The sequence below is a fragment of the Lissotriton vulgaris genome, chromosome 8 (assembly GCF_964263255.1).
Source record: "Lissotriton vulgaris chromosome 8, aLisVul1.2, whole genome shotgun sequence".
Classification (NCBI taxonomy): Eukaryota; Metazoa; Chordata; class Amphibia; order Caudata; family Salamandridae; genus Lissotriton; species Lissotriton vulgaris.
This window is the reverse complement of record NC_141696.1, coordinates 169,934,359-169,951,945: the sequence shown is the minus strand read 5'-3', so window position 1 is coordinate 169,951,945 and position 17,587 is coordinate 169,934,359. Positions and strand designations below refer to the sequence as shown.

Genomic DNA, 17,587 nt, shown 5'->3' with positions numbered 1-17,587 from the left:
TGGCACCCTTGCAACCAAAAATTGAAACCATCCTGGCTTGGGAACCCCCCAAGACCCAGACTGCAGTGAGACCCTTCCTGGGGCTCACAGGGTACTACAGGAGGTTTGTCAAGGGATATGGCACCATTGTTGCCCCCTTGACAGAGCTGATTTCTAAGAAGCAGCCCAGGAATGTGATCTGGACTGACACCTGTCAGAAGGCTTTTGACACCCTGAAAACTGCCATGTGCACAGCGCCCGTGCTCTCTGCTCCTGATTTCTCCAAGGAATTTCTAGTGCAAACAGACGCTTCAGAGCATGGTGTAGGGGCTGTTCTCTCACAGATGACTGAGGAGGGCTGGGAGCAACCTTTAGCCTTCATCAGTCGGAGGTTACTTCCACGGGATCGTAGGTTGAGTGCAATTGAGCGAGAAGCATTTTCTGTGGTCTGGGCACTGAAGAAGCTACGACCCTACTTGTTTGGGTCTCACTTCCGGGTTCAGACAGACCACAGGCCCCTCAGATGGTTGATGCAAATGAGGGTGAGAACTCAAAACTGTTGAGGTGGTCCATCTCCCTACAGGGTATGGACTTCACGGTGGAACATCGCCCTGGCACAGATCACGCCAATGCTGACGGTCTGTCCAGGTTTTTCCGCCTTAGTGATGAGGAACTTCCTGGGGAAGGGTAGTTCTCCCCACATTTCAGCCGGAGGGGACACGTGTTAGACCTGGCACCTTGGCGTGAGTTTCCCTTCCACTTTTTGCTGATGTGCCTCAGATTTTTTGCTGGTGTCCGCTACTCAGGGCACTGCGCCACGGCCAATCCGTGCCGCAGTGCAAGTGCTCCCAATGTAAAATGTATATGTGATTGATTTCCATGATTGGTCATTGGATTTACTGTCAGTCCCCAGTAAAGTGCACCAGGAGTGCCAGGGCTTATAAATGCCAATACTGCTAGTGGGCCTGCAGCGCTGGTTGCGCCACCCACAGAAGCAGCCTTTTAAAATGTGTCTAGGGTCTGCCATTGCAGAACCTGTGTGCAGCCTGGTACTGTCACGCTGGCTGGGCAAGTGCACACACTTGCCAGCCTCAAAACCTTCCCTTTGCTTCATATTAGTCACCCCTATGGTAGGCCCTAGGGCAGGGTGGATTGTAAGTGTAAGGTAGGACAAGCCCTGATGTGTGTGGCATGTCCTAATAGTGAATTACAGCCAATTTCGTTTTTCACTAATGTAAGGCTACCTGTTCTCTTAGGCCAAGATGGGCTGATGGCATTATTACATCCTATAATCCCAGCAGGCTCGGGGAACATGGTAGAAAGTTATTTTAATATCCTGTGTTTGCAAATGCTACTTTTAGAAAGTTAGCATTTGCTTGCCTAACCATTTCAGCCCGCCTCTTCTAGGATGTCTATCTTCTGTCTGGGTTGTGTGAGTGACAGGGCTGGGGGATGACAGGTGGTGAATGCAAGGATTACACCTTAGTGGGAGGTGGGAGTGCCCCTGGACTCTGAATAGGGCTGTGCTCTGCCACCACAATGCTGGCTCCGCCCCCTGGGGAGCGACTGATGACTTTGCCCGACACCTGGCCCAGGAATAGGGAAGACTGTCAACAAAGTACTCCTGGCTGTACTTGTCATCTGAATGCTGGCTCCACCTCCCGCGGAGCGTCTGATGTGCCTGCCCCTCACACTGAAAGGAATAGCCAGGAACAGCCCAACAGAGTGCTTCAAAAGTGAATTATTTACAACAAGGGGTGGTGAGGGACAGAGTCTCTGAATTAAGCAGAAAACTCACCCAGTCAAGAGATCAGGGCTAGATCCAACACCGTTTTTTAGCTCACTGCACCATCCCAGTTTCAGAACCTGGCTGTATGCAAATTAGTCTGTTCCTGTCCCAGTGCATGATGGGAACAGGGCAAACCAAACTACAAAAGCCAATTCTTACACTGGGAAGGAAACAAGCTCCCGGGGACCGGTTTCTGGCATTACAGCCGTCTTCGGCCCGGTTTGCTTGAATCCTGATGGTGCAATGAGCAAGGGACTCATGTCTGAGTATACCCTTCCACGCTAAGGGTGGACAAAAATATTTACAACAAGGGGTGGTGAGGGACAGAGTCTCTGAATTAAGCAGAAAACTCTCACCCAGTCAAGAGATCAGGGCTAGATCCAACACCGTTTTTTAGCTCACTGCACCATCCCAGTTTCAGAACCTGGCTGTATGCAAATTAGTCTGTTCCTGTCCCAGTGCATGATGGGAACAGGGCAAACCAAACTACAAAAGCCAATTCTTACACTGGGAAGGAAACAAGCTCCCGGGGACCGGTTTCTGGCATTACAGCCGTCTTCGGCCCGGTTTGCTTGAATCCTGATGGTGCAATGAGCAAGGGACTCATGTCTGAGTATACCCTTCCACGCTTAGGGTGGACAAAAATATTTACAACAAGGGGTGGTGAGGGACAGAGTCTCTGAATTAAGCAGAAAACTCTCACCCAGTCAAGAGATCAGGGCTAGATCCAACACCGTTTTTTAGCTCACTGCACCATCCCAGTTTCAGAACCTGGCTGTATGCAAATTAGTCTGTTCCTGTCCCAGTGCATGATGGGAACAGGGCAACCCAAACTACAAAAGCCAATTCTTACACTGGGAAGGAAACAAGCTCCCGGGAACCGGTTTCTGGCATTACAGCCGTCTTCGGCCCGGTTTGCTTGAATCCTGATGGTGCAATGAGCAAGGGACTCATGTCTGAGTATACCCTTCCACGCTTAGGGTGGACAAAAATATTTACAACAAGGGGTGGTGAGGGACAGAGTCTCTGAATTAAGCAGAAAACTCTCACCCAGTCAAGAGATCAGGGCTAGATCCAACACCGTTTTTTAGCTCACTGCACCATCCCAGTTTCAGAACCTGGCTGTATGCAAATTAGTCTGTTCCTGTCCCAGTGCATGATGGGAACAGGGCAACCCAAACTACAAAAGCCAATTCTTACACTGGGAAGGAAACAAGCTCCCGGGGACCGGTTTCTGGCATTACAGCCGTCTTCGGCCCGGTTTTCTTGAATCCTGATGGTGCAATGAGCAAGGGACTCATGTCTGAGTATACCCTTCCACGCTTAGGGTGGACAAAAATATTTACAACAAGGGGTGGTGAGGGACAGAGTCTCTGAATTAAGCAGAAAACTCTCACCCAGTCAAGAGATCAGGGCTAGATCCAACACCGTTTTTTAGCTCACTGCACCATCCCAGTTTCAGAACCTGGCTGTATGCAAATTAGTCTGTTCCTGTCCCAGTGCATGATGGGAACAGGGCAACCCAAACTACAAAAGCCAATTCTTACACTGGGAAGGAAACAAGCTCCCGGGGACCGGTTTCTGGCATTACAGCCGTCTTCGGCCCGGTTTTCTTGAATCCTGATGGTGCAATGAGCAAGGGACTCATGTCTGAGTATACCCTTCCACGCTTAGGGTGGACAAAAATATTTACAACAAGGGGTGGTGAGGGACAGAGTCTCTGAATTAAGCAGAAAACTCTCACCCAGTCAAGAGATCAGGGCTAGATCCAACACCGTTTTTTAGCTCACTGCACCATCCCAGTTTCAGAACCTGGCTGTATGCAAATTAGTCTGTTCCTGTCCCAGTGCATGATGGGAACAGGGCAAACCAAACTACAAAAGCCAATTCTTACACTGGGAAGGAAACAAGCTCCCGGGGACCGGTTTCTGGCATTACAGCCATCTTCGGCCCGGTTTGCTTGAATCCTGATGGTGCAATGAGCAAGGGACTCATGTCTGAGTATACCCTTCCACGCTTAGGGTGGACAAAAATATTTACAACAAGGGTGGTGAGGGACAGAGTCTCTGAATTAAGCAGAAAACTCTCACCCAGTCAAGAGATCAGGGCTAGATCCAACACCGTTTTTTAGCTCACTGCACCATCCCAGTTTCAGAACCTGGCTGCAAATTAGTCTGTTCCTGTCCCAGTGCATGATGGGAACAGGGCAAACCAAACTACAAAAGCCAATTCTTACACTGGGAAGGAAACAAGCTCCCGGGGACCGGTTTCTGGCATTACAGCCGTCTTCGGCCCGGTTTGCTTGAATCCTGATGGTGCAATGAGCAAGGGACTCATGTCTGAGTATACCCTTCCACGCTTAGGGTGGACAAAAATATTTACAACAAGGGGTGGTGAGGGACAGAGTCAGACACTCTGTTCATCACCACCCCCATTTCTGAATCATTTTTGTCCACCATAAGCGTGGAAGGGTATACTCAGATGTGAGTCCCTAGCTCATTGCACCATCAGGATTCAAGCAAGCCGGGCCGAAGACGGCTGAAATGCCAGAAACCGGTCCCCGGTAGCTTGTTACCTTCCCAGTATAAGAATTGGCTTGGTAGTTTGGTCTGCCCTGTTCCCATGATGCACTGGGCCAGGGTTAGACTAATTTGCATATAGCCAAGTTCTGAGCTGGGATGGTGCAGTGAGCTGAAAAACGGTGATGGATCAAGCCCTGATCTTTGGACTGGGTAAGAGTGGTCTGCTTAATTCAGACACTCTGTTCATCACCACCCCCATTTCTGAATCATTTTTGTCCACCATAAGCGTCGAAGGGTATACTCAGATGTTAGTCCCTAGCTCATTGCACCATCAGGATTCAAGCAAGCCGGGCCGAAGACGGCTGAAATGCCAGAAACCGGTCCCCGGTAGCTTGTTACCTTCCCAGTATAAGAATTGGCTTGGTAGTTTGGTCTGCCCTGTTCCCATGATGCACTGGGCCAGGGTCAGACTAATTTGCATATAGCCAAGTTCTGAGCTGGGATGGTGCAGTGAGCTGAAAAACGGTGATGGATCAAGCCCTGATCTTTGGACTGGGTAAGAGTGGTCTGCTTAATTCAGACACTCTGTTCATCACCACCCCCATTTCTGAATCATTTTTGTCCACCATAAGCGTGGAAGGGTATACCCAGATGTGAGTCCCTAGCTCATTGCACCATCAGGATTCAAGCAAGCCGGGCCGAAGACGGCTGAAATGCCAGAAACCGGTCCCCGGTAGCTTGTTACCTTCCCAGTATAAGAATTGGCTTGATAGTTTGGTCTGCCCTGTTCCCATGATGCACTGGGCCAGGGTCAGACTAATTTGCATATAGCCAAGTTCTGAGCTGGGATGGTGCAGTGAGCTGAAAAACGGTGATGGATCAAGCCCTGATCTTTGGACTGGGTAAGAGTGGTCTGCTTAATTCAGACACTCTGTTCATCACCACCCCCATTTCTGAATCATTTTTGTCCACCATAAGCGTGGAAAGGTATACTCAGATGTGAGTCCCTAGCTCATTGCACCATCAGGATTCAAGCAAGCCGGGCCGAAGACGGCTGAAATGCCAGAAACCGGTTCCCCGGTAGCTTGTTACCTTCCCAGTATAAGAATTGGCTTGGTAGTTTGGTCTGCCCTGTTCCCATGATGCACTGGGCCAGGGTCAGACTAATTTGCATATAGCCAAGTTCTGAGCTGGGATGGTGCAGTGAGCTGAAAAACGGTGATGGATCAAGCCCTGATCTTTGGACTGGGTAAGAGTGGTCTGCTTAATTCAGACACTCTGTTCATCACCACCCCCATTTCTGAATCATATTTGTCCACCATAAGCGTGGAAGGGTATACTCAGATGTGAGTCCCTAGCTCATTGCACCATCAGGATTCAAGCAAGCCGGGCCGAAGACGGCTGAAATGCCAGAAACCGGTCCCCGGTAGCTTGTTACCTTCCCAGTATAAGAATTGGCTTGGTAGTTTGGTCTGCCCTGTTCCCATGATGCACTGGGCCAGGGTCAGACTAATTTGCATATAGCCAAGTTCTGAGCTGGGATGGTGCAGTGAGCTGAAAAACGGTGATGGATCAAGCCCTGATCTTTGGACTGGGTAAGAGTGGTCTGCTTAATTCAGACACTCTGTTCATCACCACCCCCATTTCTGAATCATTTTTGTCCACCATAAGCGTGGAAGGGTATACTCAGATGTGAGTCCCTAGCTCATTGCACCATCAGGATTCAAGCAAGCCGGGCCGAAGACGGCTGAAATGCCAGAAACCGGTTCCCCGGTAGCTTGTTACCTTCCCAGTATAAGAATTGGCTTGGTAGTTTGGTCTGCCCTGTTCCCATGATGCACTGGGCCAGGGTCAGACTAATTTGCATATAGCCAAGTTCTGAGCTGGGATGGTGCAGTGAGCTGAAAAACGGTGATGGATCAAGCCCTGATCTTTGGACTGGGTAAGAGTGGTCTGCTTAATTCAGACACTCTGTTCATCACCACCCCCATTTCTGAATCATTTTTGTCCACCATAAGCGTGGAAGGGTATACTCAGATGTGAGTCCCTAGCTCATTGCACCATCAGGATTCAAGCAAGCCGGGCCGAAGACGGCTGAAATGCCAGAAACCGGTCCCCGGTAGGTTGTTACCTTCCCAGTATAAGAATTGGCTTGGTAGTTTGGTCTGCCCTGTTCCCATGATGCACTGGGCCAGGGTCAGACTAATTTGCATATAGCCAAGTTCTGAGCTGGGATGGTGCAGTGAGCTGAAAAACGGTGATGGATCAAGCCCTGATCTTTGGACTGGGTAAGAGTGGTCTGCTTAATTCAGACACTCTGTTCATCACCACCCCCATTTCTGAATCATTTTTGTCCACCATAAGTCCCTATCTCATTGCACCATCAGGATTCAAGCAAGCCGGGCCGAAGACGGCTGAAATGCCAGAAACCGGTCCCCGGTAGCTTGTTACCTTCCCAGTATAAGAATTGGCTTGGTAGTTTGGTCTGCCCTGTTTCCATGATGCACTGGGCCAGGGTCAGACTAATTTGCATATAGCCATGTTCTGAGCTGGGATGGTGCAGTGAGCTGAAAAACGGTGATGGATCAAGCCCTGATCTTTGGACTGGGTAAGAGTGGTCTGCTTAATTCAGACACTCTGTTCATCACTACCCCCATTTCTGAATCAAAACTGAATTAGGCTATGGAAAGGCCCCCCTGGCCTGAAAGAACAAAAGAAACTGAGTATAAATATAGGAGCTCTGCTCCCAAGAAACTAGATCCTGTTTCCCACAACGCACCTCTGAAGAAGAAGAAGCTGGAAGGACTGGCCTGCTGTCTGCCTTGCTGAGGAAGGAGAGGAGAAGACTTATTGAAAAGACTTTGCTGACTTGTGCTTGAAACTTTCTCCAAGGGCTTGATTGAGCTTGCCCCCTGATCTGAACCCCAGGACTAGTGGGTTCTTGGTGCCTTCACTCGCCCTCAACTGAACCGTGTTTTTTCTCCCGCTGGTGCTGAGTTTCTGTGCCCCTTCGCCCCTCCTAGGGCCGTGACAGCCAGGAGCCTGGCTGCCCGTGTCCTGTGAGAGCCCCGTTCGTGCAGAGTCGCTCTCTTCGCCTTGGACCGGGTTCGCCTGCTCCCCTGTCGCCTGCCTGCCACTGGAGCTCGTTGCGTGCCCTCACTCGCCCCCTCCCGCCGGAATTTCCATCCAGAGCGCGATCTACGCCTCAGACGGCCGCCGTACGTCTCACCGTACCCGGCCGCCCCGCTTCGCCCTCCGACCTGGAAAGAGCCCGTGCCGCCCCCTGAAGCGCCCCCAGTACGGACCGTACTGAAGGACCTGGGCCGCACCTGCCTCACGGAAGCCACCGCCTGCTGAGAGTCCGAAGGTCCCTACGACACGCACTGAAGGAGTACGAGTCGTCTCGGCTTCCCCCTAAAATACTGGACACACGCCACGCAGTCTACAACGGACTTGGGGTCTGCACCGTTCTGTTTTCCCCATACGACTCGCATATCCAGTTCTGTGTGCAGTGGTACGCTTGTCGTGTACCCTTTCCGAGCCTTCTGAGTGTCCTGGTAGCGTACGCAGCGTACGCATAAAGCATACCATTTCGCACCGCCTGTGGGTGCCGTGGGAGCCGTACTGCGAGGAGCTCCCGACGAGTACGCCTCGTACGCTGCCGGCGCTGTTCGCCTCCCCTGCCACTCTCCGTACGCCTCGTAAGCAGAAGCGCACCTCGGACGTCTGTGTCCGCGAGGCGCGTGAGGTGGAGAGGGGTTAGCCTAGAACGACGCGCACAGCCGGTACAGGCGCTGAGGAGCGCCCAGGAAAGAGACGTACAGCGCTGAGACACTAACGCTGGCGTGTTAAAAGTATAGAAGAAGCAGCCCAATGAAGTAAAATAACTATTTTTAAGCGAAGGAAACTAGAAGGAAGCAGAATACCAACCAAAAGAGAACTTGCCATTATTTTCCCAACCTGTGGCTTAGCTAACAACGTTATATTGGTCTTGTGATAAAGTCTTACCTGCATAGATATATTTTTATATAAAGAAGACGTATTTTTACATATCCACAGCCTGGTGTCCATTTGTGGGGGGATTGGTATATTTACTGTGTGTGTGATTACAAATGCTTAACCCAATAACGCCTGAAGATTAGCCTTGGCTGCTCACGCCATGCACCTAGAGGGTGAGCAAGGGTAATTCTAAGGGGTCATCCTCCGCCCTGACTTAGAGGAGAGGGTTCCTGCTTGTCACAAGTGAATACTTGTGCCAACCAGAGACCCCCAATTCTAACACGGACCATCACTTCGGACAGGTGGGTGCTGCAAATCGTCCGAAGGGGCTACTCCCTCCCTTTCGAGGTGACCCCTCCAGCCATGCCACCGCAGTACCACCGTGTGTCGGGGGATCACTTGCAACTTCTGCAAGAGGAAGTTACGGACCTCTTGGCCAAGGAGGCCATCGAGCGCGTTCCTGGGCCAGAAGTAGGGTGTGGTTGTTACTCCCACTACTTTCTGGTTCCCTAGAAGGGCAAAGGGGGCCTGCGCCCTATCTTGGACCTCCGGAATGTCAACGGCTTCCTCTGAAAGGAGAAGTTCAAGATGCTGACTTTTGCTCAGGTCTTAGCTGGCCTAGACCCTGGAGACTGGATGTTAGCATTGGACTTGCAGGATGCGTATTTCCACATCCCCGTCCTGCTGGCCCACCGGCGTTACCTGCGGTTCACGGTAGGCCACGAACACTTTCAGTTTACCGTGCTCCCCTTTGGCCTTACCAGCACCCCTCGGGTGTTCACGAAAGTGATGGCGGTGGTCGCAGCTCATCTGCGCAGATTGGGGGTTTTAGTCTTCCCCCAGACAGTCGTCAGCCACCTCCAGACTACGGCCGACCTCCTGCACCTACTGGGGTTCTCCATAAATGTGCCGAAGTCACACCTGTGCCCCTCTCAGAAGCTCCTTTTCATCGGAGCGGTTCTGGACTCGGCGCAGATTCGGGTTTAACCTCCCGAACAGCGGGTTCATGATATTCAGGCTCTGATTCAGATATTTCAGCCTTTATCCCGAGTCTCGGTCAGGTTGACGCTGCGGCTTCTGGGGCTGATGGCCTCCTGCATCCTACTGGTGCATCACGCCAGGTGGCGGATTCGGGCTCTGCAGTGGGATCTGAAGTTTCAGTGGGCCCAGCATCAGGGCAACCTGTCCGACCACGTCCTGATCTCGGAGGGCACTGCAAGACAGTTGCAGTAGTGGCTCACGGACCTCGATTGGGTCAGCGGCAGATCTCTCTCCCTACCCCACCCGGAGCACGTAGTTGTGATGGATGCTTCCCTCATGGTTTGGGGGGGGGGGGGCCACATGGGAGAGGCGGACATCAGAGGCCTCTGGTCTCCGACGGAGTCCCGGCTCCACATCATCCTACTGGAGCTGCGGGCGATCCAGCTTGCACTGAAAGCCTTCCTTCCCTCTGTATGGGGATCTGTTGTTTGCCTTTCCGCCTATACCACTTCTACCCAGAGTGCTGAAGAAGATCAGGTGCAACCGGGCCCAAGTCATCCTTTTGGCTCCAGACTGGGCTCAAAGATACTGGTATCCTGAGCTACTCAGCATGTCAGTCGATCCCCCGATTCGTCTGCCTCTTCAGGAGAATCTTCTGTCGCAGCAGCAGGGGACGGTCCTCCACTCGAACCTGTCCAGTCTCCACCCCCCCTGCGTGGAGATGGAGCGGCGGCAGTTGAGGCCTTTTGACTTGCCTCCTGAAGTCTGTGATGTGATTCTGGCAGCCAGGCGTCCCTCCACAAAATCGGTATACGCCTGCAGGTGGAACAAATTTGTGGAATGGTGCACAGCAAAGGCTGTGGATCCACTTTCTGCCCCCCTTTCAGAGGTTCTCCTCTTTCTTCTTTCTCTTGCCCAGCAGGGCTCTGCTCTGGGCACTATCAAAGGCTCTTCAGCCTTATTGAGGCTTCCTGATCAGCCTTCTCTTTTCAAGTCCCCGGTTGTAAATAGATTCTTGAAAGTCATCACTCACATGTTTCCTCCTGTTCCTTTCGTGATGCCTCAGTGGGACTTGAACCTTGTTCTAACCTAATTGATGTGCGCTCCTTCCGATCCACTTCAAAATTGCCCTCTTCGTCTTCTGACTCTTAAGACCGCATTCCTGTTTGCCATCACCTCTGCCAGGAGAGTGAGTGAGCTCCAGGCTCTATCTTCTAAGCCTCCTTTCCTCTCTGTCCACCGGACAAAATTGTCTTGAGAACTCGTCCTTCTTTCCTGCCCAAGGTGGTTACAGCCTTTCATATCGGGCAGTCATTCACCTTGCCCACCTTCTTACCGCCTCCCTCGAAAGAGGAAGAGAGGCTCCACCGTCTGGACCCAAAACGTGCGCTCTCGTTCTATCCAGACAGCACACACCAGTTCTGGGTGGACGACCAGCTCTTTGTTGGTTACGTGGGCGCTAAGAAGGGACGGGCGGTGCACAAGCGGACCATCTCTTGGTGGGTCGTATTGTCCATCAAAGTCTGTTGCTACTTGGCGAAAAATGAGCCTCCTTTTTGGACTGAGGGCCCATTCCACTCGGGCCACGGCGGCTACTATTGCCCTGGGTCGGGGAGTCCCCTTGCAGGACATCTGTCAGGCAGCTACGTGGACCTCGCTGCACACGTTTACTAAACTTTACTGCCTGGACAGCCAGGTCCGGAGAGATGGCTTTTTTGGCCGTTCTGTTCTCCAGGACTTTCTGGTGTGATCATTGGTTTGCAGACCCACCACCGGGGTTGATATCTCTGAGGTATCTATTCTAAGGTACGGAATCTAACACTAACCTGTTTCTTTCAGATGCACAAGTTACTTACCTTCGGTAACGATATAGCTGTAAGAAACAGTAGTTAGTGTTAGATTCCTTACCGCCCCACCCATCCTCCCAGTTCTGCGAACCGATATCTAGGGTGAAGATTCATTCCTTTCAGGGCCCTAGTTTCATGACACCAGTGTCTGTTTTTATCATGGCTCTGCGTTCCAGGCGTGGAAAAGCTATGCATAAGAACTGACGTCAGCGCACGAGGGCGTCGTCTAAGTACTCCGACAATGTCATCCCGGCGCCACCGACGGATGCAGAGCCGCAGACAACGCCTACCGACGCGCAGGTGTACTGCTACACAAAACTTTCCGGATCCAGTCTGACGCCTGGGGATATTCTAAGGTAAGGAATCTAACACTAACTACTGTTTCTTACAGATATATTGTTACCAAAGGTAAGTAACTTGTGCATTATCATTATCTACATCTGTTTGTCCTATGCACAAAACTTTCTTAATGTATCCATCATGCATCTCAGTGTCTGGTACACCCAGGAAAAATGTAATTGTTTCCTAACTCGTTATACGTCTATGTAGTCTATTTGTTATGGGTTTGGAAATTACATGGATTATCCATTAAAAAAATGTATTTAATATTAATAAAATGTTTTCCCCCACATATTAGGGGGCTCAAATGTCTATTTATATGAACAGATTTTAAAAGCATGCACTGAAAAGTATCTAAACACTAAAGGGAGTAGTTCCTACAGCACATTGGATCTCACACAGATTTGTTAGTCTGGAACACTGAGATGCTACCATCACTATGAGGTCTGGTCCTCATAATGTGAGATAATTTCAGTCTAAGTGGCGGTTCAGTGCATTTGTGTGGACTTCCTTCACCAACTCTCTGACACTCCCTTGGGAGCACCCAGAGTTAAAAACGGTGTGTAAAACTAGCATAAGAAGTTTATTCATGCAGGCTCATTTAATATGCATTTACACCTGTTATGTGAAAAAGGCTTAAATTATGCATGCGTAATTTATGATTTTTGGCACTTACGTTGTACAATTAATGAATCTGCTCCCATACTGTAGGCACAGTTTCGGAAAAATAATGTTCCTATCAAATCCATAACAAATGGAGGCTGCAGTTTGAACCCCTTTTGCTGTACAGTAATCAAAGATTTGTAATGCACATAATTACATTTCCCTTGATCTATACTTAAAATTAGTTTGTTTTGTGGTATGCTTACACATTAATCGTGCTCTAAACATATTTGCCAGTTGATACATGTATATATCCGTCACTTACATTCATTAGTGGTATGCGTAGTTAAATTGTGCTTTTTGCATATAACTAAAATGTTCAGAAGTAGCTTAACAAAAAAAATATTTCCAGTATAACTTTTTAGTGGACAAATTATCACTGCTCAATTGTGTGATTTGTGCATATTTAACAAGATAAAGAATAGCAGTTTGTCTTAAATTTCTGTTGCAGAATGGAACCTCTTTTTGGCATATGTGAGAACTTTTTACTGGAGGTTGACTTTTTTCAGAGGTCAGTATTGTTTTTTATTTCTATTTGTATGAATAGCTAGAAACATAAATATAGAAATGCAAGGTTTATCGAATATATGAATAAGAAAGGAATCCGCAAACTGATTACTGTGACAAAACGATTTATACATTTAATGACTTTCCTGTATTTTTTGTTGACAAGCCGTGCCACTGCTGCTATTAAAGTTTCATACTAAGATTACAATGCATTTGGGTACGATGAAATGATCTTACAAGGCATGTATTTTTGTGGTACTTATTGGTTTTACCTGGTATGTGATGAAAAGTGTTTTGTAGCATGAATTCTTTTCTGGATTCACATGCTGTGCATTATTCCGCCATCTAGTGGTTGGGTCCGCAATAGTCTTTTTTTTTTTTTCTTTCTTCTGGGCGTTGTCGATCACCATTTGGTGCCAAGTACGTCCCTTGTGTGACGTCAGACAGCGCCCTGGAGGTTGTTGTGCATGGTAGCCATCTTCAGATTCTTTTTTCCGCCATTGGGTCTGGAAGCAAGAGGGGATGCTCCGAAGTTTTCAGGAACATCCCAGAAAAAACTTGATATTTCGAATAGAAAATTAGCATCAAACATTGACCTCGCAACCGGAAAAAAGAACTTCACTCGAACGACATCTCTAATGCCAAAGACATCCAGGTTTGATAAATGGCGAGGTGAGGTAGGGGTCATGGAAAATACTCCTTTTGAATTCTGCCCCGAGTACCATCACAAATTTGCACAACGCGTTCCACATGACGTGTGCGACCTCCGCCTGCCCAAGGACCACGAGGACAAGGACTGTGAGGCCTGCACGGTGTTCTTGCCGAAAACCCTCAGGAGAAGCCGAAAGCAGAGAGAGGCACTTCCAACAACTGAAGATACGAGGCCAGTGGAACGACCTCGACTCAATAAAACACATCAATTACCTGGAAATGAAAACAGTATTCCTATCATTGAACGGGTTAAACACATTCGCAAAAGGACTATCTTGATTCGTCACAGACAACACCTCCACAATGTTTTACCTCAACAAACAGGGAGGTACGAAATCAACAACAGCTTAGAGCACCTAATGTATATAAGTGGTACTCCAAATGTTTGTAGGTCATGCAAATCTCCCTACTGCACCGAAATACAGTAAAAGGGGATTGTGTCTTCTCTTTACTTCAAAAGTATAAGATAGACCGAATTTCATTGAGTTCCAGCAAACGCAGTTGGCAGATATGGTTGAATCTTATGGTCAGCACAAAGCACTGTAAGTAAGGGAAGGTAAAAAAAAGTGTTTTTTTCAGTGAAGAATCATTAAACTATGCTGATGACAAGATGGTTGGTAACGTCACGAGAGTGACTGCAGCTAGTGAACTCATTCGGATGAGTACATGCATGGAAGGGGCTTTGGCAGGTCAATAGTCTCACACCCTTATTCTTCTGAGAAGTAGGTGATCCTCAATACTTACATTTTCTGCTAACAGTATTAAGATGACCCGCTGATTCTAATGGGGAAAGCTAAAGAAAACGCAGTGAGGATGAAGTTAAACTCCAAATGAATTAGATACTTCACTGGACTTTATTAGAAACTTACAAATTGGCATGCGTTTGAAGGTTTGTTGATCCAGACGGAGTGGAGCTACCTCTCATTTTATGAGAATCTGTCTTAGGAAAACTGTCTTCAAGCATGAACTTCTGTGCACACTTTAACTGTAGTGCCGTGTGGATTGCTACCAAGGCTAGATCCAAATTTGAAAGGACAGTAATATAAAAGTAGTTTATCTCAGAGGTTTTTTTGACCTGACATAAATTAAATTTGGTGACCCGAGATCTACTTTTCTAACCCGCTGCATCCATTTTTGGCATTACTATGTCCATACTGACTTATAATTGAACAGGCCATTCTAATCAAACCAATCACAGCCTTTTGCTCACCTCACTGTGGTCTCAGCCCACAGGCCTGAGAAACCTTTCATTCTTTTTTTGACCTTCCTTTTGGTAGCGTACCCAGTGTGGTAGTTGATTGCAATGAATGATATTTTCCTGCTGCTGATGAAAGAAGGTGAGACTGTAATGTTATTGCACCCTATAACCTAAACTCATCGATGATCTGAAAGTGTTGTAGTCTTCTTTCCTATTGTAATATTTGTTGGCTGGCCTTTATTAAGGTAGTAAATAATAGACGGGTCATGGTGATGCATGGACGTGCTTGCCATTTTGTAGTTTCTCCCTTATGAAGCATTTAAAACAGTAATGAGGTCTGTGTTCTTTCAATGATCAGACATAATCCTTATTGAAACTGTTTTGAAATTAATGTGGACATTTGAGGACTTGTAAAGAGCTCATTAGTAACTGCACATGATTTAGAAATGTTTTCTTTTTTCACAGATGTTTCATTACAGAGCTTCCATACATGCCTGATAGCTTTGTGGATAAATTGCTCGATTTAATGCCCAGACTTGTAACATCAAAACCGTCTGAAGTTGTCAAAATATTGCAGGCAACTTTGCGACAGAGTAGCTTTCTTCATCTTACTCTTCCAGAACAGGTTGGTTTTGACTATATGACAACAGAGCATTGCTGTGGGATTTGGAATTTAAACCCAGTGAAACAGAAGATAGTTATTTTTAAGTAATTACCAGAACGTTTAAGAAGGAAATGTACTGTACTATGGCTTTAAACATCTGTATGCTTGGACTTAATTTGCAAAAAAGTATTTACTGTAATGTATTCACTTCATTTAATGACAATGCAAAACTCATGCCTGTAAATTTCAGCATTTTAGCATTCACTATTAGTACAATAGCATTTCTGCATTCAATTTTAGCACAATAGAATAGGTATAGGGAATTGTTTCAATGCAAAGATAATAATTTAACAGTACAGTGGACCATAGAGTGCTAAGCATGCCCTTGGTTCTGGAGGATTAAAACTACTGTACTGAATTTAATACAAAGCAGATGTGAAATTACCAAAGTACTTTGTTGTGTAGTTTGTTGGGGTACACAGTTATTCTAAAAGTAGTGATTCCCATTTTATGTCCCATAAAATATTGTTTCCCTCTTGAGCAAATCTGCTAAACATATCACAGCAAACCTTATAGGGAAGGACTTTAGTTAAAGTAGACCTTTTTGTAATTTGGTGTTCAGTAGTTTTACTGCAAGGATTCCCTTTTCTGTAGTGTAGGGTCTAAATACAAAAATAGCCACCCCAGAATTGTGCTTATGGCCCTATGGGGCTTACCCTTCTTTTTAACTTACATCTTATAATAAAAGGCAACAATGCTTTGTGGTAATTCCTATCACCCTCAGCCCACACCAGGGAAATACCCTCAATTAAAGAAGCAAATTCTGTTTTATTGGCAACAGTGTTAAATAGCTGCATTAACAAACTCCAGAATTAGGTTTGTGAAGTATGGTACAAGAATATCATAACCAAAATATTGTTTGATAGAAATATTGTTCCCTAAGTATTGTTACAAAGATATGTCCCCATTGGTATTAGTAATAGAAAATCGACACACGCCCGGGTTTTTTGCAACAGATATTTAGAATGCAATACCTCTGTCAGACAATATTTTTGCTAACAATACTTTGACATACAACTTGTTAGACACCATTGTGATTGTCGTCACTCAGGTGGCAGCCAAAGTTCATAAGCCCCATTTTTTAGGTCGCAGCCTAGCAGATAGTGCAGCAGTCTGGTTTGCTAACGACATCTTGGGGACATTCAGAAAGTTGACCTAGGAATTTATTCTGCCTGTTGCTTGCTATTGGCTTTGTGGTTTTTAACTCACATTTCCTTGCTTTCCATTTGCTGGCTTAATTTTGTTCAGGCTGCTAAGCTTCAGTTTGTACCTTTCCTTGCCCAAATCTGAATTAGAGTATCCTTCTGAGGACCCCTTTCTGTGTACCCCCTGTAAATCTTGTTCTTATCTCATCACATTTGCTGTCCATTCATGGACCGAGGTCAAATATCAGGGGCTTTCTTCTGAGGGAGCTTGTTTACTTTTTTTCCTCCAACTTCAGAGTGAGAGGATTTATGTAGTAATCTTGCTGGATACTGGGGGTAGGAAAGCGTTTTTTCTAGCACACAACAATATTTAAATGAACTGTGTAAGTATTTCAGAATATATCAGAATTAGTTATTTCTGAAGTGTGTGGGAAACAAATACTTGAATTGGATCAAAACAAATCATTACACTAGATGATGCAATTTCCACACATTTTCATCTGTGCACTGTATAGTTTTATTAGTAAAACTGCATGTTTGTGCAAATATAATGGTTATTTCAATTGAAAATGTGTTGTCTGTAATGGAAGTGTGCTACAACACAATGAATACTCCACTCTATGCCACAACACTCTACTCTGCACCACTCCACACCACTGCACTCTACTCTGCACCATTCCACGTCACTGCACTCTGCACCATTCCACGTCACTGCACTCTGCACTATTCCACGTCAAGGCACTATGCACCACTCCACTCTACGCCCCAGCACTCTGTATCACTGCACTCTACTACTCTACCTCTCTACTTTACCCTGCTCTATTCCAATGCATTCTTTGCCACTCTACCTTACACCACTGCACTCTACTACACTCCAGTCTAGGCCACACCAATCTACTCTGCACAATTCCACTCTATGCCACTGAACTCTACTCTGCAACACTGCACTCTATGCCACTTCACTCTAATCTACTCCTCAGCACTGCACTCTATGCAACTACACTCTACACCACTTTACTATACAGCATTATACTTTGTCACTCTACGCAACTAGACTCTTCCCTGCACCACTCCACGCCATGCCACTTCACTCTACGCTGAAACAATCTTCTCTAAGCCGCTGAACTCTATGCCACTCTACTCTTAACCACTGCACTCTACGCCAATGCACTGTACACTACACAACTACACTCTACATCAATGTACTCTACGCCACTGTGCTACACCGCTGAACACTGACACA

The 17,587-nt window shown here is 47.2% G+C and overlaps 1 protein-coding gene across 1 annotated transcript in view; it reads left to right on the top strand.

Annotated features, from left to right (window-relative positions):
* INTS4 (integrator complex subunit 4) overlaps positions 1-17,587 on the top strand; it is a 358,899-nt gene that overhangs the window by 277,593 nt on the left and 63,719 nt on the right. Inside the window, exons 19-20 of the mRNA XM_086933901.1 lie at positions 12,571-12,630; positions 15,001-15,160. Of these exons, the coding sequence (XP_086790027.1) occupies positions 12,571-12,630; positions 15,001-15,160 (220 nt within the window). The remainder of the gene's footprint in view (positions 1-12,570; positions 12,631-15,000; positions 15,161-17,587) is intronic.